Source organism: Nicotiana attenuata, chromosome 1 (genome assembly GCF_001879085.1).
Source record: "Nicotiana attenuata strain UT chromosome 1, NIATTr2, whole genome shotgun sequence".
In the NCBI taxonomy this organism is placed as follows: domain Eukaryota; kingdom Viridiplantae; phylum Streptophyta; class Magnoliopsida; order Solanales; family Solanaceae; genus Nicotiana; species Nicotiana attenuata.
Window position 1 is genome coordinate 19,910,179 of NC_031989.1, and position 26,434 is coordinate 19,936,612.

The 26,434-nt window shown below is 38.0% G+C and overlaps 1 protein-coding gene across 1 annotated transcript; it reads left to right on the plus strand.

The window, feature by feature from the left end:
* On the plus strand, positions 20,659–26,221 carry LOC109212152 (50S ribosomal protein L1, chloroplastic). Its single transcript, XM_019375801.1, has 7 exons — positions 20,659–21,029; positions 22,805–22,984; positions 23,082–23,136; positions 24,243–24,370; positions 25,171–25,254; positions 25,503–25,628; positions 25,728–26,221. Exons 1-7 carry the CDS (start codon positions 20,715–20,717, stop codon positions 25,860–25,862), a joined length of 1,023 nt encoding a protein of 340 aa, XP_019231346.1. The 5' UTR covers positions 20,659–20,714; the 3' UTR covers positions 25,863–26,221.

Sequence of the window (26,434 nt, forward strand, 5' to 3'; positions counted from 1 at the left end):
ATTGAAAATCACAAATTTTCCGACCTCATCAAGCTAGGAGAAATAATAGAAGGTGGAATTAAGAATGGGTTGGTGGACAATTTTGAGGCACTGCAGGCCACGAATAAAGCTTTGCAATCAGGGGGAATTTCAAAGAAGAAGGAAGTAGGTGTCGTGATGGTAGCCCAGGGTCCTAAGTCTCCTCTCACATACCAAACACCTCCACCCACATACCAACCCTCACCCCCAGACACCAACAGCCTACTGCCACCTACCATACCTATAATACTCAACCCCCTTATTACCATTCACCACCACTCGCCCGCCAAAACTACCAGGAACTATGACCAAATTTCAACCGTAGACCGCCTAAATAATACACCCTATTACTGAGCCCATAAACCAACTGTACGAGAGACTAAAGGCCGTTGGTCATGTTACTCCCGCTCCTGCCGTTGTTATGGAGAATTCCTCCCAGTGGATCAACCCCAACAAAACATGTGCCTATCATTCAGGCATGAGTTCATACTATTGATGAGTGCCACACATTGAAAGACAAGATTCAGATGCTGATCGACGCCAAGGTCATACAGGTAAAGAAAGTTGCACCAAATGTTCATAACAATCCTCTCCTGGATCACAGAGGTGAGGGAGTAAATGTGATAGAGACTGACGAAGAATAGGATCAGGAGGGGTCTATCGGACTCATTCGAGGTGGGGATGCTCCTAAAACATCCCTAGTCACCCTCACACCAGTTGTGGTACAGACTCAGGTTGCCGTTTGAAGTCGAGGTAACTACAACCTTCACTGTAATGGTAGCTCCCACACCATCTTGCAAGTCGGATGCCATCCCATGGGACTATGTTGCGGAAGCAAGAAGAAAAGGAAAAGCAAAAACAGAGGAAACAGATACGGCATAAGATATGACTAGAACTGGCAGAGTTTGCACACTTGAGAACATGGGAAGAACAAGCAAGGAAGCACACCTAAGCCGCATGTTGTCGAGAGTGGCACTGATGATCTTTGGAGAAAGGTACAAGCAAGAGAGTACTTTGTTGTTGACCACTTGAACAAAACTCCTGCTCAGATATCTATCTTATTACCACTGCAAAACTCAGATACACACAGGAATGCTTTGATGAAGGTGTTGAGTGAAGCTTATGTACCCACCAACATCACTAGTGGGGAGTTGGCTAACATGGTCGGACCGGTATTGGAGAGCCACAAAATCACCTTTCATGAATATGAATTACCACCAGAAAGACTGAGTCACAACAGGGCACTACACATCACGGTGCAATTTGAGGATAAGTTCATTGCCAAGGTCTTGATAGATGGGGTTTCAAGTCTCAACATATGCCCATTGACTACTCTGAAGAGACTGGGTAAAGGCCTGCACGAGATACGGATGGGAAGCATGAATGTGAAGGCGTTTGATGGATCTCAGAGATCCACCATTGGAGAAATCAACCTCAGTCTACAGATGGGCCCGACTTGGTTTGATCTTGAGTTCCAAGTGCTAGATATATCTGCTACTTACAACCTATTATTGGGGCGACCATGAATACATGCCGCCGGTGCAGTGGCTTCAACCCTGCATCAGGCTGTGAAGTTTTAGTGAAATCATCAAGAGGTGATCATTCATGGAGATGGAAGTAACCCCATCTACATCAATCAGACCGTTTTAGTCATCAAAAACATAAAGAAGTTGGGTGGAGAAACATACCATCGCATTGAACGAGTCAACGCAATTGAAAAGGACCGATGGTGGAGAAACAAGATAGAAAGCATACTGTTATGGATGGGGTATGAACCCAGCAAGGATCGCGGAAAAAATGTTCAAGGGATCACCAAACCCGTACAACCACAGCGTCATGGCACGACTTTTGTACTCCGATATGAATACACATGGAAGGAATACTAGAATTCGTCACCACCATGGCATGGTCCTTATTATCCACTGGAACAACTGATACCACCTCTGCACCAGACATTCCATCAAGCTGACATAATATGGAGATCAGAGGAAGATGAAGTTGTAGCTGGCATGAGGAAGCTATTTCTGAATGAAGAAGACATGGACTGCAGTGCAATAGTTGAGGAAGAGGAGGAGGAGGAGGAGGAGGAAGACCTGACCATTCAGACCGTGGAGAAAGGAGTTGTTCTCAAGAATTGGACCGCTACACCATCCCGGGCCCGTCGAGTTCCTGGATAGCCTGGCAAATTAGCATGTATTACTCTAAAAAATAGTTTTGAGCATTTGAGACATTTTTCAGTATTTTGTTTTAAAATAATTGCTCGAGCCATCGAGACACACTTGTTGACGTTTTAAGATTTTATTAATGCATTACTGCTTTTTGTATTTATTATTATTTTTTTACATTTTATTTTCAGCATTATTATTACCTATCCCGATGAACATACGACTGTGACATGTAATGAGACAACACAACATGAGGATAGTGATTCAGAGGATCTGGAAGATGATATAATACCTGAGGAAATTGTCAAAAAAGTAGAAAACTTTGAAAACAAACCAAAGTCTAATTTGGAGGAAACTGAGGCCGTTAACTTAGGGGATTCCGAAATGGTCAAGGAAACACGTATAAGCATTCATCTATCACCGTCAGAGAAGGAAGAGTATATCAGATTCCTAAAAGAGTATGAAGATATCTTTGCATGGTCCTACGACGATATGACTGGTTTGAGCACATCCATAAAGGCTCACAAGCTACCCATTAATCCCATATGTCCACTAGTAAAGCAGAAGCTTAGAAAGTTCAAACCGGATATGAGTTTGAAGATAAAAGAAAAGGTCACCAAGCAAATCAAAGCCAAGGTTCTCCGAGTAGTCGAATACCTGACTTGGTTGGCCAACATTGTGCCAGTTCCGAAGAAAGATAGGAAAGTTAGAGTATGTGTCGATTATCAAGATATGAACAGAGCAAGTCCCAAAGATGACTTCCCATTGCCCAACATACACATACTTATTGATAACTGTGCTAAGCATAAGCTCCAATCCTTTGTGGATTGCTTCGCAGGATACCATCAGATATGGATGGATGAAGAAGATGCCGAAAAGACAACCTTCATTACACCATGGGGGATATATATTATTACAAAATGATGCCGTTTAGTCTGAAGAATGTTGGATCCACCTACATGAGAGCCATGACAACCATCTTCCACGACATGATACACAAGGAAATAGAGGTGTACATGGATGATGTTATCATCAAATCTAAAAAGAGTTAGGATCACATAACATACTTAAAGAAATTTTTCGACCGGCTTCGAAAATACAATTTGAAGTTGAATCCTGCAAAATGTGCCTTCGGAGTCCTTGCTGGAAAGCTGTTAGGATTAATCATCAGTCGTCGAGGGACTGAGTTAGACCCATCGAAAGTCAAAGCTATCCAAGACTTGCTACCTCCAAAGAATAAGAAAGATGTGATGAGTTTTTTAGAGCGCCTCAATTACATCAGCCGCTTCATAGCACAATCAACCGTGATATGTGAGCCAATCTTCAGAATGCTAAGGAAAGATGTTGCAACAAGCTGGACTGAAGAATGCTAGAAAGCCTTCGACAAAACAAAGGAGTATTTATCTAAACTGCCTGTTCTGGTCCCACCAGACCAAAAAGACCTCTGCTACTTTATTTTTCCGTATTAGATGGGGCTTTTGGTTGCATTTTGGGACAACATGATGAAACTGGAAGAAAGGAGCAGGCCATATATTATCTGAGCAAGAAAGTCATGCCTTATGAATAGGGGTGTTCGTCGGTTGGTACGGCACGGTATTTAGACATTTCGGTTCGGTATTTTCGGTATTCGGCTTCTTAAAATCCTATACCAATACCGTACCTAATTAAATCCGGTATGGTTTGGTTTTTCCCCTTTCGGTTTCGATTTATTCGGTTCGGTAACTTCGATTTATTCGATTTGAATACTAACTAATGCATAGAGCCATACATTCTAATATTCTTAATTAAAGTACTCAAAAATACAAAACTGAAAATGTTTGTTGACAAAAGTTTTGTCCAAAACTACCAAATATCGACCCAAATAAAGAAAAATTGTACATAAAAGAATATTTGATCATTATAAATGTCTTGTTACTTGTTTAGAGTCAATTGATAAACTTTGAGAATAAAGGAAAGTAAGATTTTAGATTTTTTATATTTATGTTATAATTGATAATATGTGTTTTGTGTAATATAATATATATTTCGGTACGGTATCGGTATTTTGGTATTTTATCTTAAAATACCAAATACCATACCTAATACCAATTTTTTTAAAACATAAAACCAAATACCAAAATACCGTATACCAAATACCAAAATTTTCGGTTTCGGTACGGTAATTCGGTATTTACCAAATTATGCCCAGCCCTACTTATGAAGCCCGTTACTCTTTTTTGAAATGCACCTGCTGTGCTTTGACATGGATAGCTCAGAAGTTGAGGCATTATCCTGTGCATACACTACATATCTCATATCAAGGATGGATCCGCTAAAATACATCTTTCAGAAACCCATGCCTATGGGTAAGTTAGCAAAGTGGCAAATATTGTTGAGTGAGTTCGACATCGTCTATGTAACTCAGAAGGCGGTCAAGGGCAAGCATTGGCGGATCATCTGGTAGAATATCCCATAGACGGAGAGTACGAACCATTGAAAACATATTTTCCCGATGAGGAGGTGTCATTTGTAGCAGAAGATATCACCGAGGCATATGATGGTTGGAGGATGTTCTTCGACGGAGCAACAAACTTCAAGGAAGTAGGTATCGGATCTGGTTTAGTATTAGAAATCAGTCAAAACTATCCGGTATCCGCAAAACTCAGGTTTCCATGCACCAACAATATGGCGGAGTATGAGGTCTGCATCTTGGGACTCAGGTTGGCCATCGACATGAATGTTCAGGAGCTGCTGGTAATCGGAGATTCGGATCTTTTGGTGCACCAGGTTCTAGGGGAATGGGCTACGAAGAACACTAAAATATTGCCATATTTGCACTATGTACAAGAGTTGATCAAGAGGTTCACAAAGATAGAGTTCAAACATGTTACAAGGATTCAGAATGAGTTCGTAGATGCGTTAGCCACTTTGTCTTACATGATACAACATCCATACAAGAATTTCATTCATCCTATCCAATAGGGATTTATAAGCAGTCGGCTTATTGTGCTCATGTTAAGAAGAGATTGACGGAAATCTGTGGTTCCGCGATATCAAGAAGTACCTAGAAAAGGGAGGATACCCAGAGACTGCTACCCATACCCAGAAGCGCACACTTCGAAGATTAGCCAACTATTTCTTTCAAAGTGGAGGAATTCTGTATAGAAGGACTCCTGACCTAGGATTACTACGGTATGTCGATGCCAAGGAGGCATCCAGATTGCTCGAGGAAATACATGCCGAACCTGCGGACCGCACATGAATGGTTTCATCTTAGCCAAGAAGATACTAAGAGCAGGGTATTTCTGCAGACTATGGAAACAGTTGCATCAAGAATGTTCAAAAGTGTCACCAATTCCAGATACATGCTGACATGATACGAGTGCCACCCAATGAACTCAATGCAACAAGTTCACCCTGGCCTTTCTCCGTACAGGATATAGATGTATCGGCCCAATCAGACCCGCTGCTTTAAACGGGCATAGGTTCATTCTAGTGGCCATAGAATACTTCACCAAATGGGTCGAAGTTGCATCTTACAAATCTGTAACTAAGAAGGTTGTAGCGGATTTTGTTCGGGACCGCATTATTTGTCGATTTAGAGTATCGGAGTCAATCATTACTGATAATGCCACCAATCTCAATAGCGATTTGATGAAAGCCATGTGTGAAACATTCAAGATCAAGCATAGGAACTCCATAACATACATGCCATAAATGAATGGAGTCGTAGAAGCCGCCAACAAGAACATCAAGAAGATATTGAGGAAAATGGTGGACAATTACAAACAATGGCACAAGAAGCTGCCATTTGCTTTACTTCGATATCTTACCACAGTTCGCACATCAACTGGGGCAACTCCCTACTTACTGATTTATGGTACTGAAGTCGTTATTCCCGCCGAAGTGGAAATTCCTTCTTTAAGAATCATGCAAGAAGCTAAGCTCAGCGATGCGGAATGGGTACAAAGCCGATATGAAAACTAGCTCTCATTGATGGGAAAAGAATGAATGCGGTATGTCATGGTCAACTCTACCAGAACAGATTGGTAAGAGCTTTCAACAAAAAGGTCAGGTCAAGGCAATTCACACTGGGGCAATTGGTGCTAAAGCGAATCTTCCCGCACCAGGATGAAGCCAAGGGGATGTTCTCACCCAACTGGCAAGGTCCTTACATGGTTCATCGGGTATTAATAGGATGAGCACTTATACTTGTAGAAATGGGCGGAGAGATTTGGCCGAAACCTATCAATTCAGACGCAGTCAAGAGATACTATATTTAAGATTGTTTGCATTTTCTATTTGATATAACTGAACTACGCTTGACCTAATTCCCGTTTAAGAGGGGATACGTAGGCAGCCTTGTGGGTTCGGTCACATCCTAATAAAATCATCATTTCCCCCATAATCAGAAACTAGGGCAAGATCTCAAGTTTGTCTGATTTCATCACGTTTGGGACAGCCAAGGAATGTGTTGTCAGAAGTATGCATTTAAGCTGGGGCAGAATTTTGAGGAGGACCCTCAAAATCTTAAAGCAAGGAGGCTGCAATGTCTCTAAATGCGTCACAGTCACCAGTTCATCTAAATTATTTGATCTCACGCATTATAATATATTTCAAACAACTATATTTCTACAAATAATTTGTCAAATGCATGCATATTTTTCGGAAACTTTGTGTCTATGGCAGCCAGATGTTACCCAGGGTGACTCAAGCAGGACCACAAGACAGGAGTAAAGGCGAAGCAAGGAGTCAAGAGCACCAACCAACCGTCTCCCCGCGAACCTCACAATTTTTCTTTCAATGCAGGCGCAATGAACATAACAGGAACATTCACAAATAGATACACACAGCAAAATCACTATCTTCATAATGACAAAGTTGCCAAACGCAAACACATCAAGCTAAGAAATACTTTACTCTCTCGCAGTTATTCATTGCTTTTCTTGCATAGGGCTAAGCATTGCCCTCATCATCGCACAAGGATAAAGATTTCCTTCTTTGCATAAGACTAAGCACTGTCTACATTCCTTGTGTAAGGCTAAGAACTGCCTTTCTTTGAATGAGACTAAGCATTATCTCCATTCTTTGCATAAGGCTAAGTACTGTGTTTCTTTGCATGAGACTAAGCACTGTCTCCATTCCTTGAATAAGGGTAAGTACTGTCTTTCTTTGCATGAGACTAAGCATTGTCTCCTTTCCTTGTTCCCACTCTTTGCATAGGGCTAAACATTGCCCCCATCATTGCGTAAGGCTAAGCATTGCCTTTCTTTGCTTGAGGCTAAACACTATCTCCATTCCTTGCATGAGACTAAGCATTGTCTCCACTCTTTGCATGGGGCTAAACACTGCCCTCACCTTTGCATAAGGCTAAGCATTTCCTTTCCTTGCCAGAGACTAAGCACTATCTCCTTTCCTTGTTCCCACTCTTTGCATAGGGCTATACACTGCCCTCATCATTGCATAAGGCTAAGTATTGTCTTTCGTTGCCAGAGACTAAGCACTGTCTCCTTTCCTTGTTCCCACTCCTTGTATAGGCTAAAACACTGCCTTCTTTTGAGGCTAAACACTGTCTCCGCTACACAGCATAAGGCTAAGCACTATCTCCTTTCTTCGAATATGTCTAAGCACTGCCCTCATCTTATACAAGACTAAGCCTTATCTTATCTCATCCTCGCATATAACTAAGCATCACATGTTTCCTCTATCAAACGATCATATCTTTGCATCTCATGGGCTGAAACATCTTCACATTGTTCGAAGGCGTCATAGTTCGAAGGCACCATCCTCATGGCTTGAAGACATCATTCCATAGCCTGAGGATCTCTCGAAACTGCACATCATTATTCAAAGGCGTCATAGTCCGGAGGCACCATCCTTATGGCCCGACGACACCATTTCATGGCCTGTGAATCCCTTATCACCACTTCATGGCCAAGGACGTCATGGTCCAAGGACATCATCCTCATCGTATGAAGACGACCTTCATGGTCCAAAGGGAACTTGCATCATGTTTATGTTTTTGCAATAACCTATATATATTCGCATGCACCGTGTTTTAAGTTTTGCAGGTAACCCGGGAGGTAACCGTTCTATAAATAGGAGCAATCTGCACTCCGGTTTTCGTTCACAACTTTCACATCCTTTGACTACTTTAAACGTAACTGACAGTCGGTAATTGATTACCTTTTTCCATGACCGCTCAAATATCCACCTCATACACTCGTAACGTTCAAATTTGCATTCATGAATCCACCTAAATTCATCTGTTACTTACGATAATATCCTACCCAAAAGACCTTTTGAAACATACAACCACTCTTATAACAACTCCATCGGTTTCATTCGCCGTTGGATCCAGAACTACACAAGGCCTGATTTTCGTAACAACCAGGAATATGTAGGCAACTCAGCAAACAGGGTTCGGCCCCCATTTTTTCAAATCACATCTTCCCCACTCAATTCGGCCAAAATTGGTCATCATTTTGTTTACCGGACAACTCTTTCATCATTCCCAAGTAAAGAGGGCAGTTGTTGATAACTAATTTTGCCCTCATATTTTTCCAAATAGTATATATATTTTAAAAATGTCATATCGCATCATTATTTAATTTACAAGATTTATACAAGTATTTTCTATAATTTTTCGCAATTTTTAGAGCTTTAAAATTGATTTCCTTGTATTTTAATTACTTGATTATTTATTAATTACCCTTTAAATTATTTTGTGATGACTTAATCGTCCAAATTTATAATTTTCATTCATATATAAGGTTCAGAATATTTTACTCTATTTTAAATAATTATATTTGTATTTTTGAGCTATTTACGCGATTTTGCAATAATAACCTATATTCTACACATAATTGTATTCATTATATTGTCTATATCGAAATATCATTTATTATATTTTTTTAATATAAAGCTATTATTTATAAGTATTTTACTGCATAAATAACATCTTTATTATTTATTAAATCATTTTTTATAATTTATTTTTGATAAATTTCATGTATTTAAATTATAGCCCAATTTTGGGTCAATTTCGGACCAAAATCAAGGCCCAAACACCCACACGTCTCTAGCTCAACTTCCCTGGCCCAATACCAACGACCCACTACCCTATACCCGTCCACTAACCTGATCCGGCTCTCATTAAATCCCAGCCGTTGATCTGGGAAGATCAACGATCCATATGCCATATCCCTTTTTTAATTAACCTAGCCCGGAAACCCTAGCCCATTTTCCTGAGACGGTCGTCCTTGAATCCTCTCTATTCTCTCATCTCTCAAACCTAAACCCTAGCCGCCTCACTCAAATCTGTTCTAAATCCGATCAAATCATGGATTCTTTCTGTGATTCTCTTATCTTTTACGCGTTACCTCATCGCTACTTACAAGATTATGGTATTACTTAGTATTTGCCTCACTTTTGGCAAATATCAGTCTTTGAATCAAAGAAGATCAGCTTTATTCTCCAAGATTTGGACGATATTTTGTCCTTATACGTCCATAACAAGATCATACCGGTCCGATTTGACAAGATTCTTCGGCCAATTTGTGATTTCAGGCAAAATTAGGGTTTGCCTAATTTTTCTCCTAATTTGGTTCTCAATCGATTATGCATGATCCTCTTTCCTTATTTGTGTTTGATTTATTAGGTTTCCTTGTTTGGATGTTTGATTTTGGCTACTATATAAACCCCTCCCCGATTTCCCCTTTGGACGGACTTCATAATTGCTATTACTCTCACTATTCTCTTCTTTCACTCGTTCACTTATTCTGATACACTCGATTATGTTCTGAAATCGTTGAATTCTTGGCCGGCTGAAAGCCAAGTCCATAATACTGTTAAAATGACCTCCTCTGGTACAAGTACTGCTCGGAGCCCTTCTCGAGGCTATTGTGAACTCTGAAGCATCGGGGATTTGGGGTTCTCTTTCAATTTCTGCTACTGCTCACTCTTTTACTCGTTTAACTTTGCTACTGGTTAGTGTCCTTGCTCTTACAATTTTAACTATTTCCCTTTCTTTTTGTCTATGACATGTGTGTCCTATGTGCCAATGTTGTTTAAATTTTTTGTAAGCATGATTCAGTTTTCCTTGCTATTCATGGATCCCTGATACTGTGTTAGTGTATTCCTTACTGCAATTATATCATCATAACAATGCCCTGCAGTTCCATGTTCTTTATTAGTTGAATTAAGTAGGCTTCAGTACATGTAATATGCTTTCATTATGGGAATGGATTCCAGTCTTCTTAAGTGCTACTAAACTAATGTGTTCCCTACCTTGTCTTGTGTTTCTATGTCTGTGTTCCAGACCTCGTTGAGTTATTCTTTCCCAACATGATAAATCTCTGAGGTTGTATTGATTAGCTAAGGCATGTTTCCATGCCATATAAGTTCTAATGCATGTTTGATTTGTTAATCTTATGCCTTTAGAATTGCTTCTATGGCAAATTTCTATGTTAGCTTCTCTCATGTCTAAGTAAGTTGTATGAGTGGTTATGCTCGCCTATCCTATTCCTCTTAAGTGATATATATTCTAATGAGTTTAGGCACTGTTGTGGTCTGTTATAGACCATGCTATACTTCTTGTGATCATGTTAGGCTCCCACATTAGAAATCTTATGTGAAATTGCTATCCCTCTAACAATAATTATTTTGAATAAGGCTCACTTGTTTAAAGTCTTTTTTTACTAATTCTAGTTAATATCTTGTGCTAAACTTAATTTCTGGAAACTTAGCATGTGTATGTTTATCCTGTTGACTCATTAGACCTGCTTCTTAAGCCCACTTAATGTGTGACTGTGTTTAGCATGTTGTACACTTTCCTTTGTTGAATGATTGCTCAATATGGTGTTAGTTTTCTATGTCAAACTTGCTATGTTAAATTTGTCCACCAAGTTGGCATGTTCAAGCCCTCTTTCTTGACCAATCTTGTTCCCCTAGCTTCAAAAAAAAAGATAATATGTTTATGTAATCGTGTCCCTATGAGGTGTCACTATTAATAGACTTTAGAGTTGTCAATTGGTTGCCATGTATGGTTCCTCCCTCTAAGCCTAGTATGAGTTCGTGTGTGGCCCCGAGTTGTGCAATTGATACACTCTCACGCTTGAGGTGTGCGTTGATTTGGGTCTATTATTCGTGTGAAAAGTGAGCTTGCTGAAGGCCCAAGTGTTACAGGGTTATTTCTCTTTTGGGCCTGCTCTGTTTATTAGGCCTGTAGTCTTTCGGTATGTAATATTTGCACTTGTATCCATTAATTTGGGCCTGTAATAATTTACAAACACAATAGATGGCGAAATTAGTAAAAAAAAAAAGGGTAGGGTACTCTAATTCTCACGTAAATGGGCAGAAAGCATGCATATAGAATCTATGTGGTCTATTTGCTATTTTCTTTACATGCTTTAATTTCATGTGTAGAAAGCATGCCTATAGGAGTCACGCGCACACACATCATTTAGTTCAAGTATTTGCTATACTTGTTTCCACTACTTTGCACACTTAGACAACATGCCTATAGGATACAATAGCACATGCCTCACTAATCCAGATACCATGTTTATAGGACTTCAAATAATCAATTAGTCAAATTGCTTCAATAACTTTAGTACGCTTCTCATCTAGACATCATGGCTATAGGATTTCAATACTTTAATCGATTATTCTTATTGCTTTCATTACATTGTCGCCTATCTAAGAAGCGTGCCTATAAAACGAGCATTAGTAATTCAGAATTATGATTGCTTTCACAAACTTTTTACGCAACGCGCTTAGACATCATGTCTGTAGGATTTGCAACATTCAATATGCCTATAAGATAGTCCATAAATTACTGCAATGCCCAAATATTACTGAAAATCAGAGTCACTTAGATATCATGCCTATAGGATTTGCAATGTTTTAAATTCGCCTGAATGCTGCTCTTACACAATACTGGAAATTAGAATCACGTAGAAATCCTGTCTATAGGTCTTGAACAATTTAATATACCTTAACTCCAAACCTGCCTGCCTATAGCTGTCTGTTTAAATAATTTAAACCTCGCTAGTATAAGCTATAACTTGTCCACCTAAATGATAGCGTGCATACGTGTCTATATGAGGAGCTGAATCTGAGCTTTTGGTGTTGATTATGTGCAGTCCTATTTGTTTTGGATGCGCGATTAGTTTTATCATTTTTGGGCAACCTAAGTAAGTTTAGAACCATCCAAATAGAGGTCCAAAGCCTCCTGGACCATAGGCATGGGACAGGTAGAGCACGCATAGAGTACGACTTAGAAATGAATTAGAATGCTTTTAAGTAAACAACTTCAACATAGTAATCGGGTAGCAGGAGATGATAGTCTGTTCCTGCTGAATAATATGAGAAACCCCTACAAAAGGGAGTTGTGAAGTATTATTTATGTTGCACGGGATGATCCTTTAGGCTAAAACACTTAGGAAACCCCCCCCCCCACCATTCTTTATATACTTGTTATTCACACTTAGTCGTTTAATATAGACCAGTGTATTTGTACCCTTGCAATCATTAGGATTTGTACTAATTCCCATGTGTTATAATAAGACTCTTCGACTTCTATATTTTCTTTTGTTTATCGATCACCTAGCCTAATTACATAATTCACATAGTCTAAGGTTCGGTCGGGACCCACAGTTGTGGACCTCGAAGAGTGCCTAACACCTTCTCTTTGAGGTAATTTGAGCCCTTATCCGATATTTGGTGACACATATTAGGTAAAATAGAGTTATTTGCAAATAGGTGCCCTAACGCACCTAAAAAAAATTGTTAGATGACGACTCTTCTCCTTTAATACCTCCTTTAAAATGGTTGTCACACGTCGAAACCCGCTTTCGCGAGAAAATGGGGCGCGACAATCATATTCTGGTATCTCTAACAACATCTGCAGAGATTCTAACTATGATTGTTTGTCTGAACCTTTGTTGATACTTTCAAAAGTTTCAAGTAGTATTGTCAACCTATGTGTGCTAGTGACAATATTTGAGTTAAGCCAATTTGTGACTAGTCTGCCAGGTCAAAGGCATCTATATTCATAAATTGTTGCAGATCTGAACTGTGTGCTCTTTATCTATCCTTAAGGTGCTTGATCTCAAGTGTTTGGTCCTTTAACGTAGCATGTTAGTACCATTGCCTCTATGTGTGTCCTGTTGACCACCCATCTAGTTTAGGAATATGGTTGTGATAATACAGATTAGTTGTCTTGTAGACTTATAGTGTTCTATTTGGCCCTCCTGAGAGAGGTATACACTTTTGTGGTGTGGTATTGCTATGATAATCTATTTACATTGAAAGATCCTCATTGGCACTCAAACGTATAGGAAAAAATGAGTCGTTAGTGGTTACGGGTATTTGGGAGTAGAGTTTAACTCTTGGTTGGGCTACTCTCCCCGGCACAAGCATTGCCCTAGGCCTTGTGACCTTTGGGAACTTTGAAGTGTCGAGGGATTCAAAAAAGAGGCTTCGACCTTGAGTGGAACTCTGCCCTTAGCCTTTAATTTATTAACACTCATTACTCTCTTTGGGTTTAGTGTTTAATGACAAGGAAAGGTTTTCAATGTAAATTATTTATCATACATAACCGCCACATTAGTATAACCTCTCATAATATTTAAGTATTGTTAATTTGTTATATTTTGTTCAAGTCATTTACTTGTGTATTTCATGCATGATTGAATGTACAGAATGTTGTGTCTAATGAATTTCTCTTCTCTTTTTGAATATGTACAACTGTTGGGCCTGCTGAGTTCTTAAGGAACTCAGGCCCAATTCTAGCATCGCTGTATTTTGGAAGTTCGAAGTCAGGTGTTGCCTGTTCTTGCTATTGCTGGGCCTGCCTCTTTGATGCCCAAAACCAGAGTCCCTACTGCCTCACTATCTTAGATTTACTGCCTCATTACTTTTGTTGCGTTCTTGTTGTTTTATCTCACACATGTATACAACAATTATCATATTGGATTGAATGCTTTACTTTACATCTTAAATCATGTAAACAACTTAGGCAAGCTTTAAAGAACCTAGGATTAAAAGAAGTGTTAGTCAGTATCTAATCCTCTATTCGCTAATCCTAAACTATTTATATCCTTAATCTGCTATGTTTTTCTAACTCTTCCTGATGATTTTGAAGCCCAAAAAATAGCTTAGCAAGAGACGACAGTCCCTCTTTCAAAAGAAAAACCAGAATTGAATCGCAAGATTGACTTTCTAAAAGAAAATCGATCCATTTTCGGAAAACCAAGGTGCTGCCGTTCAAACAAAGATTTTCAAACAATTTCCTCAAGTATAAGATTCAGAAGCCAAGGTATATTTTAGGCTCTTTTATAATATCTTTACCTTATTAGAGTAATATGAACATTCATTCTTAAAAGACAAAGTGTTTTATAACTTAGATCTTCTTTTCACATATTTTTATAAATACGAACATATGCACTTTCTTAAAAGCTCTTTCAAGCATATATATGCCCGCATTATTTTCTAAGATTCCTCTATTAACTCATATCCTTTTAAAACTATGCACCCTCTTTGTAAATATTATTTACTAATATATATTAAGTCGTACCTCTTTAAACACAAGTTAAGCACAATATAAACAACTAATCCTTTAAATTTAGTCTAAGTCCTATGGAGCTACCTCAGGTAAATTTTAAGGGGTGCCTAACACCTTCCCATTGGAAGAATAAGAACCCTTACCCATAATCTCACTAGTTAGTCGACTAATATAGAATATGACTTTAGTATTTAAATAAGTACCCTAGTATATCATTAATATTAGGTGGAGACTCTCTTTTATCAACAACAGGGAAACCACAAGCTGAATCTTATTTTGACTAGTGCAAAATAGGGTGAAACAAATACCTTCGCCATTTTGTTATCGAATCGCATAAGAATTGGGTGAAGCTTTTGGATGCTGCTCAACTGTGTTTCAATTCACAAAAGAGCTCTAGTACAAACAGAAGCGCTTTTGAAACTGTTACCGGACACCAACCGCTACTCCCACACACTGTGAATTCCCCAAACATGTCAAAATCTCCTCGAACTGCTAGCTTCTCAAAGGAATGGAATCTAAATTTGGAGATAGTGCGGAATTATCTTGTCAAAGCCCAAAAGCGGATGAAAAAGCATCCTGATCAAAATTGTCGCTTTGTTGAATACCAAGTAGGAGACAAAGTGATGGTCAAATTTCCAAAGTGATACTTGTTTGCAAGGGTCCATGACCCTCGCCTATTGTAAAAGTCCATTGGAACTTTATCCATTGAGAAGCGCATTGGAAACGTTGCATACCCAGGTGGATACCCCATCCTGGTGGAAGATTCATCCAGTCTTTCATGTTAGCCTTCTGAAACCTTTTCGGGAAAATATGGATGATCCTTCGCGGAGCCAACTCACAATACCCAATATTCGAGGTCCTAATTCAACCGGGAAAAAGAGTGCAGAAGCTATTATCGATGATCGAGTGGTTCATGATTCAAGGAAAGATCACCAAGAGTTCTTGGTGAAATGACAGGATTGTGATACAGAGGAGAATACTTGGGAGAGGGGAACAAACCTCAAAGCCTACAAGAGCTTGATCGATGATTATCTTGCAAGTAAGGCGTTGAGGACGTTGCCAACTCAGGTGGGGGAGAATGCCATGGGCGATTTTCCAGCCATGCCCCATGACCCTTGGACGCGCCCCATCGCATCTTGGAAAGCCTCCTAACGCCTAGCACCATGGACGGCCCCGCGGTCTTGGGCGCGCCAAGTGACAAGAGCGCCTGTGCCTATGTCGCCCCATCGATTGCCCTCGCTAGCGCCTAGCCGCAGGCAGATGCTAACAGCACCGCGCGTGCAGGCTTTGATGCTAAAGACAAGGTTTCTGCAAATGGACCAGCTTCTACCTTGTAGGAATCTAAGCCCTTTTTATTGTAAATATATAGTAGTTTTACTTCCTATATTTTCATTGTGTCTCTCTATCTTAGTTATATCAAGTCTTGTAACTTTGATTTATTTTTTTAAGTATTATTAGGGGGGATCAAGCAGTCAAACTTTCAAGCAAGCAAACAATTCTCTGTATTGGTGTATCTCCCCATTGACGCTGTGTTGCGTTTCTGTAATAGCTTTCATTAATGCAATCAAGTTTTCTTTCATTCTCATTCTCTTTTCTATTCTCTCAATGGCTCTTGACATTGATTTTTTTGTGCGACACTGTCAGTCTCGTCTAGCGTACGGCGGGAACCCTAGTTGATGGATAGTAACCGCACAGATATTGGTTTCTTAACCTTACGTCGCCCTTTGAAGAAATCTGAGCAAGGCCCCGCGTAACAGTAAAGATGTCCTACAGAATAGTACTAATGTATAGGGATTAATTATCTAACTAAGGATCCTCCGGTTGACGGTATAATAATAATTATTTTCAACATAAAATTCCGTATAAAACAATATATGTATGATAGGCTACATAAGAAAAATATCCGCATCATAACTTATACTATTTTTAGTTGGCAGTATTAAATGATATTGTCATTCAGATACAAAAAATTGTACTATTCTATGTGAAAATATGATATAGAATAAAAATATATATGTTAGCATTTAGAAATACAATAATTAAACTATTTATCAACAAAAATTTCCTTTTTAGGTAAACAATTCATATCCTCGTTGTTATTAAGATGTGTATTAAGATCTGAATACTAAAGACTATTTGATTTTTAACATCTGAATGTATAAAATTTATCTTTATTCGAAAATTAAAAAACATAAATTCAAATTTAATACTAATTAATCTAATTTTCTACTAATAAAATATATAGTTCTTTAAAATAAGATAGTTATTGGTGGTGATGGCTAATAGGCGAATGCCGACTAGAGGCGGTGGTTGGTAGTAGTTTTGGTTGATGGTGGTTGTTTAGGGTAGTAGCTTTTGGTGATTTGTAGTGGTGGCGATTATGATTGAGGATGGTGGTGGTGGGTAGTGATAGTTAATAATTGCGGGTGGTGGTGGTAATTGTAATTGAGGAAGGTAGTGAGTGGTGGTAGTAGGTTATAATGATAAGTAGTATTGGTTGTGGTTGTTGATGGTGATAGGGTAGTTAGTTGAGGTGGATGAGTGTTGATTGTGCTTGAGAATGATGGTGGTGAGGGGGGTGGGTGGTGATAATCGATAATGGCGGCGGCTAGGATTGAGGATGGCGGTGGTGGTGGTGGTGGGTGGTGGTGGTGGTGGTTGAGTATGGTGGTGGTGGCGGCATGGTGGTAGTTGATAATGGTAGGTGGTGGCGGCAATTAATAATGAATATAAATTATAGCATCTTAATGAAATTAAGTCTCTGTTATAGATCTTAATCATACAGACCTATTCAGACTCATTAAGTGGTTGTGAAGTAAAAAAAATAAACACACTTAATAATTAAGATTTGAATAATTAAGATTCAGACTTTAAAAACAAAGGCACTTAATGTCTGGGATCTGAATAATTAAGATTCAGATCTTCATTAAGTGCAAACAAATGAGGCCTTACACTACCATCTTCGCATAACCAAGGGGGAAGTGCACGGTTAGTCACTAATAACACATGTATTTATTTTTAAGCCACTGTTTAAAATGTCTTTAGTCTTTAGCCACTGCTTTAATAAACATTACCTGCCCGGACGAAAATACCCTTCTGCTCATAAAAGTTCAGGACCAAGTGTTCTTAACTTTTGAACTTGCAACTCTAAGGGTGTGTTTGGTATAACGGAAAATGTTTTCCGTGGAAATAATTTTTCAAGAAAATATTTTTTTTGAAAAACAAGTAGTAATCTTATTCATTTTCCGGTGTTTGGTACGCAAATTAAGGAAAATACTTCTCAAGAGTATTCATAAATAATTTAGATATAATAAACATATAGCCATAAACTTTCAAACCAACAACCTTCTGAATCCACAAATTTCATAAACTTTCGAACAACTAAACTTTCGAAACCGCGAAATTTCGAACCCGTAAACTTTATAATTTCTAAACCCGTAAACTTCCAAACACATAAACCTCTGAACTCATAACTTTGGTACTTGTAAAATTTTGAACCTTTAAACCGATAAAAAAAAACTAAAACTGAAAAATATATTTAAAAAATATTTTTTTCGGGAGGGGGGATGCAGAAAATGAAAAAAGCAGAAATTTGAATTATAAAAAAAAAGTAAAAAAACTTTATTTTTTACTTCGGGGACGGGGGGGGGGTTGGCTGGGTGTAGGGGGAGAGTGAGGGTGGGTGGTGCAGAAAACGAAAAACAGAAAGTAAATTTTTTATTTTGCGGAGGGGGTGTGGGTGGGGTGAGGGATGATGGGGTAATAGGGTGGGTGGTAACAAAAAAAGTGAAATTTAAAAAAAAAAAAAGGCTTTTATTGGAGAGGGGGGTGGGTTGGTGAGGGTGGAGAATGTTGAGAAGGAGTTTTGCAAAATATTTTCCCTTCTCTTGATAAGGAAAATATTTTCCTCCAATTGGAGGAAAATGAGTTGATAAGGAAAATGTTTTCCAAAATATTTAAGCTAACCAAACATGGGAAAATTGAAAAACATTTTCCGGAAAATATTTTCCTCCATACCAAACACACCCTAAGTTCAGGACTTCAGGACTACATGTCCTTAACTTTTGAACTTGGAACTCAAAATTCAGGACCAAATGTCCTTAAGTTCTGTGCTTGTAACTCTAAGTTATGGATTACTTGTCCTTAACTTTTGAACTTGTAAATCTAAGTTCAGGACCTATTATCCTTAACTTTTGAGCTTGTTAGTCTAAGTTCAAGAACAAGTGTCCTTAACTTTTGAACTTGTAACTGTAAGTTCAGGACCAAGTGTCCTTAACTTTTTAGCTTGTTAGTCTAAGTTCAAGACCAAGTGTCCTTAACTTTTGAACTTGTAACTGTAAGTTCAGGACCAAGTGTCCTTAACTTTTGAGCTTGTTAGTCTAAGTTCAAGACCTATTGTCCTTAACTTTTGAGCTTGTTAGTCTAAGTTCAGGACCTATTGTCCTTAACTTTTGGGCTTCTTAGCCTAAGTTCAGAACCTATTGTCCCTAGCTTTTGAGCTTGTTAGTCTAAGTTTAGGACTTCAGGACCTATTGTCCTTAACTTTTGAACTTGTAACTGTAAGTTCAGGATCTATTGTCCTTAACTTTTGAGCTTGTTAGTCTAAGTTCAGGACCAAGTGTTCTTAACTTTTGAAATTGTAATTCTAAGTTCAGGACCAAGTGTCCTTAACTTTTGAACTTGGAACTCGAAGTTCAGGACCAAGTGTCCTTAAATTATGAGCTTGTTACTGTAAGTTCAAGACTAGCTGTCCTTAATTTATGAGATTGTAAGTCTAAGTTAAGGACTACTTGTCCTTAGTTTTTGAGCTTGTAACTCTAAGTTTAGGACTACATGTCCTTAACTTTTGAACTTGTAACTCTAAGTTCAGGACTACACTGTGACTTGAGTGTAAAATAGCTTCCTTTGATATCTAATTCAGAATATTATAAAGCAAATTATATACACTAAAAATTCAAGATTTGGTCAAATATCCACCAGGAAAAAATATGTCGTTCTTAATATGCCTTCTTAATCTTTTATTAAATATTATGGTAGCATAGCGTGTTGATGTGTCAATTCGTAACATCTCCTTTTCCAATCCAAGCTTGGGGAATCTATAAGCGCTTGACTGCAGAGTATTTATGTCGACTTGTTGAACCCTCCTGCCGAGCTGGAGAAGAGATGGAAGAAAGGGTAACACTATCTTTTCATATTAATTTTAGTAGATTAGTGGCTACTTTTGCTCAGCATGAAAAAATGCTGGATAAAAAGTAAATACCACTTTAAAAAGTGGCTACCCCATGCAATTTTTACCATAACCAACGTGTGAACCAAATAATCCTTAAGGGGTCATTTGGTATGAGGTATAAGAAGGTATAAGGGTGGTATAAAAATTTAATACCACCTTAATATTCTGTTTGGTTAGCAAACCAGGTATAAGTTATCCTGGTGTTAATTTTAACACTGGGATAATTTATACCTTATAGAAGGTGGGGTAATTAACACCGGTATAACTTATACCTTCTTCTTAGAAAATATGCAATTGTCATTCTTAATACAACATACCAAACAATGAATAAACAACAATCCCAACATAACTAATCCCAGCATAACTTATCCCAATATAACTTATACCGGCATAACTTGTACCGGTATAAATCGTATTGCAACCAAACGACACCTAATAGTATTATGAATTTATAATACCTCCATATCATGTTGGCAAATCAAACAACCCTACCACGTAACGAGTGACCTGTTTTTATCCTCCCCCAAGAAACTTGCATCAATAAAGGGCTTATATGACAATAATTCAAAATCTAACAGGGTTCAAATAACACCTTCTCAAACTTTGTTGGGCCAAAATGGTAAATATTTAATATACCTTACTAGAGACACTCTCTTATCTCATTATCAACATACACCAAATGGATATGCATATATATTGATTTTTCACCACAATTACAATCCCTTCAACACACTGAGGTCTCTCTCGTTCAACAATGGCTTCTACAGCTACACCCTCTACTCTCACTCTATCGTCACTTCTCTCACAAGAACTCAACCCCAATTCTCTGCTTTTCAAACCAAAGCCTCTCCTTTTCACACCCCACAAGTCCTTTTCTCTACATCCACTAATCCTCCATTACAAAGAAAGGAAGTCCAATGGACCTATTGTTGTTGCTGCTGCTATGGCTGCTGAAGCTGAGGTTGATGAGGCTGTTGGCGAAGAAGGTGGAGAAGCCGCTGTTGCTGTTGCAATTCCAACCTCCAAGCCTAAGAAAGGCAAAGCTGCTTTGCCTTTGAAGAGGGATAGAGTATGTTGACCAACTCATCTTTTTCTTGTTGATTTCACATATTAAAGATTGTTTTCTTACGTTGTTATATGTGGGTTTTGCTTAATTTTTGTATTTTGTTGATTCTTGTGATGATATTACTATGAAAGTGACTTCTTTTGCCCATGAAGAGGGATAGAGTATGTTGAGCTACTAATCTTTTTCTTGTTGATTTTATGGATTTAGATGTGAAAGATTGTTTCTTTTCGTGTTATATGTGGATTTTGCTTAATTTTTGTATTTTGTTGATTCTTGTGATGGTATTACTTTAAAAATGACTTCCCCCAGGGGTTAGCTCAATTGGCAAAGGTTGGGAAATTTAGGTCACAGGTTTGAGCCCTGTGCCAAGCAAACTAACTCTAGTATTTAAGTGCAGAAGGGTAGAGGGTGGCCCGTCATGTTTTTTTTTTTTTTGGTTTCTCGGTCATCAGAAAAATAATTACAGTAGAAGCGACTTCCTTGCTCCTGTATAGGGATAGAGTATGTTGAGCAACTGTATTTTTCTTGTGATTTTATGGATTTTAGATATGAAAGGTTTATTTCTTCGTGTTATGTGTGGGGTTTGCTTAATTTTTGTATTTTGTTGATTCTTGTGATGATATTGCCATAAAAATGACTTTCTTTGCTCATGAAGAGGGATAGAGTATGTAGAAACTCTCCATTTCTTGTTAATTTTATGAATGTTAGATGAAAGATTGGTCCTTGTTTGTTTGTATGGTATATGGGTTTTGCTGAAGTTTTGTATTTGTTGATCTTTGTGATGATATTACTGTCAAAGTGACATGTTTTGGCATTTCTTGGTTCATTTTTTTTGGCTGAACTTGTCTGAGTTTCTTTGCTTAATGTAAAATTGGTCAATAGTGATTTAAACCCCACAGGTTTGTCTGGTGCAATGGTTATCTAATTTAGTAATTCATTATAATGTAGTAGGTGATTTCTTCGCATCTGCCTAAGCCTTGGTGGACTGAGTAGTAGGTAGCATCCCAGTGGATTAATCGGCAATGCACAAGCTCACTCAAACGAGAAAAATCATAATATAATACCGGGATTATGAAGTGGAATTAAATAATACGTAGATTACAATTTTATAGCAAGGGAAAAGAAATAATGGTTAGGGAAGACTATATTTCACGTCACAGTTTTGCAGTCTTACGCTATGTATCATTTCAAAGGAAGCTAGTTTTTTGTATGCTTACTGGCAATATATAAAGCAAGTTTTTCCATGACCCATGCTTTCCTGTTTGTATCGGAGGACAATTTCATCATAAGTTACTTTTGGTGTAATACTAATAAAGTGTGGTAAAAGAATCTTCTTTTAGAAAGTGGAATCATGATGGAAAAGATCAATCACCAACAACAAACAATCAAATTTTTGATGCAGCAAGTGCTAGGCTATGAGTTGCAGAATTAAAATAAGCATTTAAACTTTCTCATGTGATCCTTGTCCTAGAATATAAGACATCTCAAGTAAATATGCAGTCTGGAGGTTGAATGTCTTACATGTTTCTGCATTTACTTCTTTCTTTCGACCAGTAGTGGATGCCGCTCTACAGGTGAAGAACCTTGCACTTTTCAGATGCTAGTTGTGGAAGATCATCTCTATTGATTTTCAAACTACATTTCTGATATGCTTTTCCTTGGTTGTAACCTTAAGCATCAAAATTCTCTGTTTCTCCCTCTCTCTTATTTACCCATTGCTCCATCTATTTCTCATAAACTGGTTGCTTTTTTCTTTCTTTTTTTGTCATGATAATTAGACACGGTCTAAGAGGTTCTTGGAGATTCAAAAATTAAGAGAAATCAAGAAAGAGTATGACTTGAAAACAGCTATAGAACTGCTCAAAACAACAGCTAGCACAAAGTTTACTGAAACAGCTGAAGCCCATTTCCGTCTCAATATTGACCCAAAATACAATGATCAGCAGCTTAGGGCAACTGTAAGTTTTCATTCATCATCATACATACTTCAAAGTTTCTATCGCGTGTTTAGTGGTATGATTAGTATCTCCAATTGTGGCGACTTCTTTATTTCAGGTTAATTTGCCCAAGGGAACAGGTCAAACTGTTAAAGTGGCTGTTCTTACCCAAGGTACTTCCTTAAGATATATTTTGTGTGAATCTATCATGATAGTAAGCCAATAGATTGATCTTCAGTTTTAAAGATTGTGTCACTAATGCCCCGAAAGCAAGGCATACTTTTTGAAAGCTAGAAGGAAAAGTTGGCATCTGAATTATAATTTATTGCCTGCCGTCATTGGCATCATCTCTCATCTTTAAGGGAATATACTGCACTGTGAATATGTTCTCATATGTCTGAACTTTATCCTTCTATCACTGCCCATAGGAAACGTCAACTCTGGTTCTTCTCTAGACTATCAAAGACAATCTTCCAATGTACTTTTACGTTCTTATTCCATTCTTCCTGTCCTTTTTCCTAGGCAATGTGAAACTGTTCAACTCAGTAATCGTATCCGTCTTCTCTTTTTCATTGAAACTACTTCTTTTCTCCAGCAAATAGTTGTACACTCCTCTTTCAATTTGTAGATTGTTTCAATCTGTAAAAGTAGTGCTCAAAGGCGCACCTGATGAACAGTTTTCATTTGTGAAGCTTCAAGCTGCATATGATGCATTACCTAATGTACTAATCTTGATCCGCTTGAAATGAAACATTGATTTTAGTTTGGCCATGCTTTATTTACTTAAAGAAGTGTAATACAATATTTTTGACCAATGATATCTTGATGAAGCTATTATCTTTCATGCTTCTCTCTTTGATCTTGAAGCTTTGCTCTTTCCTCAAATTGCAAACCAGTTTAGTAGTTTCCACCTCTTGAGTGCAGTGAAATTTTGTGTTACGTCACTTACCCTGTGTAGAAATCCTCTCTATTTGGAAAAGGAGGCACCTGCCTCAAGATACTACGAGATCATCATAGAGAGAGACATGGTAAAAATAAATGAAACAAAAGACTCCAATGAGGTATTCTAAAAAAAAGATGATCACGTGTGGTCTTCCTTTTGCAGTGTGATTGTTTTGTCTAGTTTTAAACCCTACCTACTGAATGCACTATGCTAGGCTCTTTTTGCATTTGGGATGTGGTCAAATGGTAGTTATAGACTGTTCTGCTCTTGAAATATTTCTTTGGAATTGTAGTCTCTATTTTGTATGCTAATTGTGTTGCAGCCAAAATTCTACAGGTGAAAAGTTCGATGAAGCAAAAAATGCAGGAGCTGATTTAGTGGGTGGAGAGGATTTGATAGAACAGATAAAGGGAGGATTTATGGATTTTGACAAATTGATTGCGACACCAGATATGATGCCTAAGGTGTTTCTCTAGTCTTTGCTGAGATAACGGTGTGACTTGCCTTTTGTGTTCAATTTGATCTCTCTTTTCATCTTTATACTTTCTTCGAAAACCAGCCTACAAACGCTTGTCTCTTGGTTTTAAGAATTTAATATTGAAGTGTCCACTACAGTCTAAGAGTGACTGTCCTGAACCAACTCATATGGCTTGGTGAAAAGCTCTCAGCTGTTGTTTCCTTTTCTTCTGAAAACTTCTCTGTTAAGTTGTTTTGGTTGAATGAAACATAATTTTGTTAACTTTTCATAGAAGCTTCTGATACTTGCAGTCTTTCTCTATCCTTCGGTGTACCTTTTTTTCATACCTTTTGCTAAGTTGGTGCTCATAAAATTCATCAAACTCAAAATCTGGTTGGTTATCAGAGCACATGTTTTCTGAGCAAACCTTCTTTCTTTAAAAAGTTAATTTTAAAATTTCATATTTTTACATTGTACTCGACTTCTTTATGCTTCATGCGAACATTTTTCACACAGTATGCTTGAATGATTTATGGTCCCTCTTGTTCTGTCTTAGATCTAGTAATGCTGCAGGATGGAGGGCCATAGTGACCCTAGCTTAAGCTGAGCAATCAATCATAGAGGCTCCCCAGCCCCTCTTTCCATTTTAAGGCTGCCGGACAGCTGATGTGAAAAGTTGCATCTCTTTAAGTTACATTTGTCTCGAAACATTTTTTTTAAAAATTTACTCCTGAACATATCTGCGGCTCATTTTGCATTATTTTTTTGTGGATTCATATTAAATACATTCTCTATCATTTGCGACAGGTAGCTAGCTTAGGTAGGATTCTGGGACCTAGGGGACTCATGCCGAACCCAAAAGCTGGTACTGTCACTACAAATATACCTCAGGTGAAGTGTCAGTATTTTCTGCTTGTGGAAAAAGTTAATCAGAATACTGTATTTTTATGTCCCAACTTTCTCTTTGTAAAATGGAATAATGCCTAGATCTTTATATAAAATGAAAAATGGAAAAGTTCATATATGCTAGCTGAAGTCATTCCGAGTTACGAAATGCAAAACAATGTGAGTAGCGAGTAGGCTGATGATTTGCTTATTGCACCATTTTTCAAGCATGTAAAATGATTAATTTCTTCCAGGCTATCGAAGAATTCAAAAAGGGTAAAGTAGAATACCGAGCAGATAAAACTGGAATAGTTCACTTACCATTTGGAAAAGCAAATTTCTCGGAAGAAGATCTTATCATAAACTTCATCGCTGCAGTGGTATGTTTTATGCTTACCTTCTACTTCTTGTTCCAGAGTGGTTGAAATGTGCCATTGATATGTATAAAATTCATTCAACTGCATTTTTTTCAATAACAGAAATCAATAGAAGCAAACAAACCATCAGGTGCAAAAGGAGTTTACTGGAAGAGTGCACATGTATGTTCGTCAATGGGGCCATCCATTCGGTTAAATGTAAGGGAGATGCTCGAGTACAAGCTTCCGAACGCTTAATTGACCTACACATGTATATTGCATCTTCTGTCATCTACCTAGCTTCTTTGGCGCCTTAACTGAGCTTCCATTTGAGAGGGTTAGGATACGGAGTAGGTGGAATTCGAGAGGAGATTCAATGCCATATTGTCAATATTTCTGCGGAAGCTTTCTTAGGCCCAGTTGCTAAAGAAGTATTCTTGTTTGACAATGCCAATTGTATGTTCAATTTGATTCTCTGTAGGTGCTAATGTATATCATGCTATAATTCGCAAAAGGTGAAGCTAGTCAAATTCATAAATTTCCTACACTACAAGATTCTTATTTATGGTCATGTCTCAGTTTGTCCCAACAGTTGAATAAACGTGAGAGTTTCAGTATTTTGTTACTTATCAAAGGAGAAGAAAAAGTCGGACTATTTTCTGGTCCATATAAGACAATATAGTGAAAATAGCACGGGCTAGTCAGTTTCCGGACTGGTAATTGAAAAATAACCAGCGTTTGTAAAGTCATTGAAAAATAGTCACTATTTTGCTGCAACACGGAAAGTTCCAGTATAATATACTGGAGATTAGGGCACCTGTGTATGAACT

Coding starts and splice junctions, on each gene's coding strand:
- LOC109212152 (XM_019375801.1), top strand. CDS start 20,715: ATGGCTTCTACAGCTACACCCTCTACTCTCACTCTATCGTCACTTCTC. Junction 25,255..25,502: donor TCACTACAAATATACCTCAG/GTGAAGTGTCAG, acceptor AATTTCTTCCAG/GCTATCGAAGAATTCAAAAA. Junction 25,629..25,727: donor TAAACTTCATCGCTGCAGTG/GTATGTTTTATG, acceptor TTTCAATAACAG/AAATCAATAGAAGCAAACAA.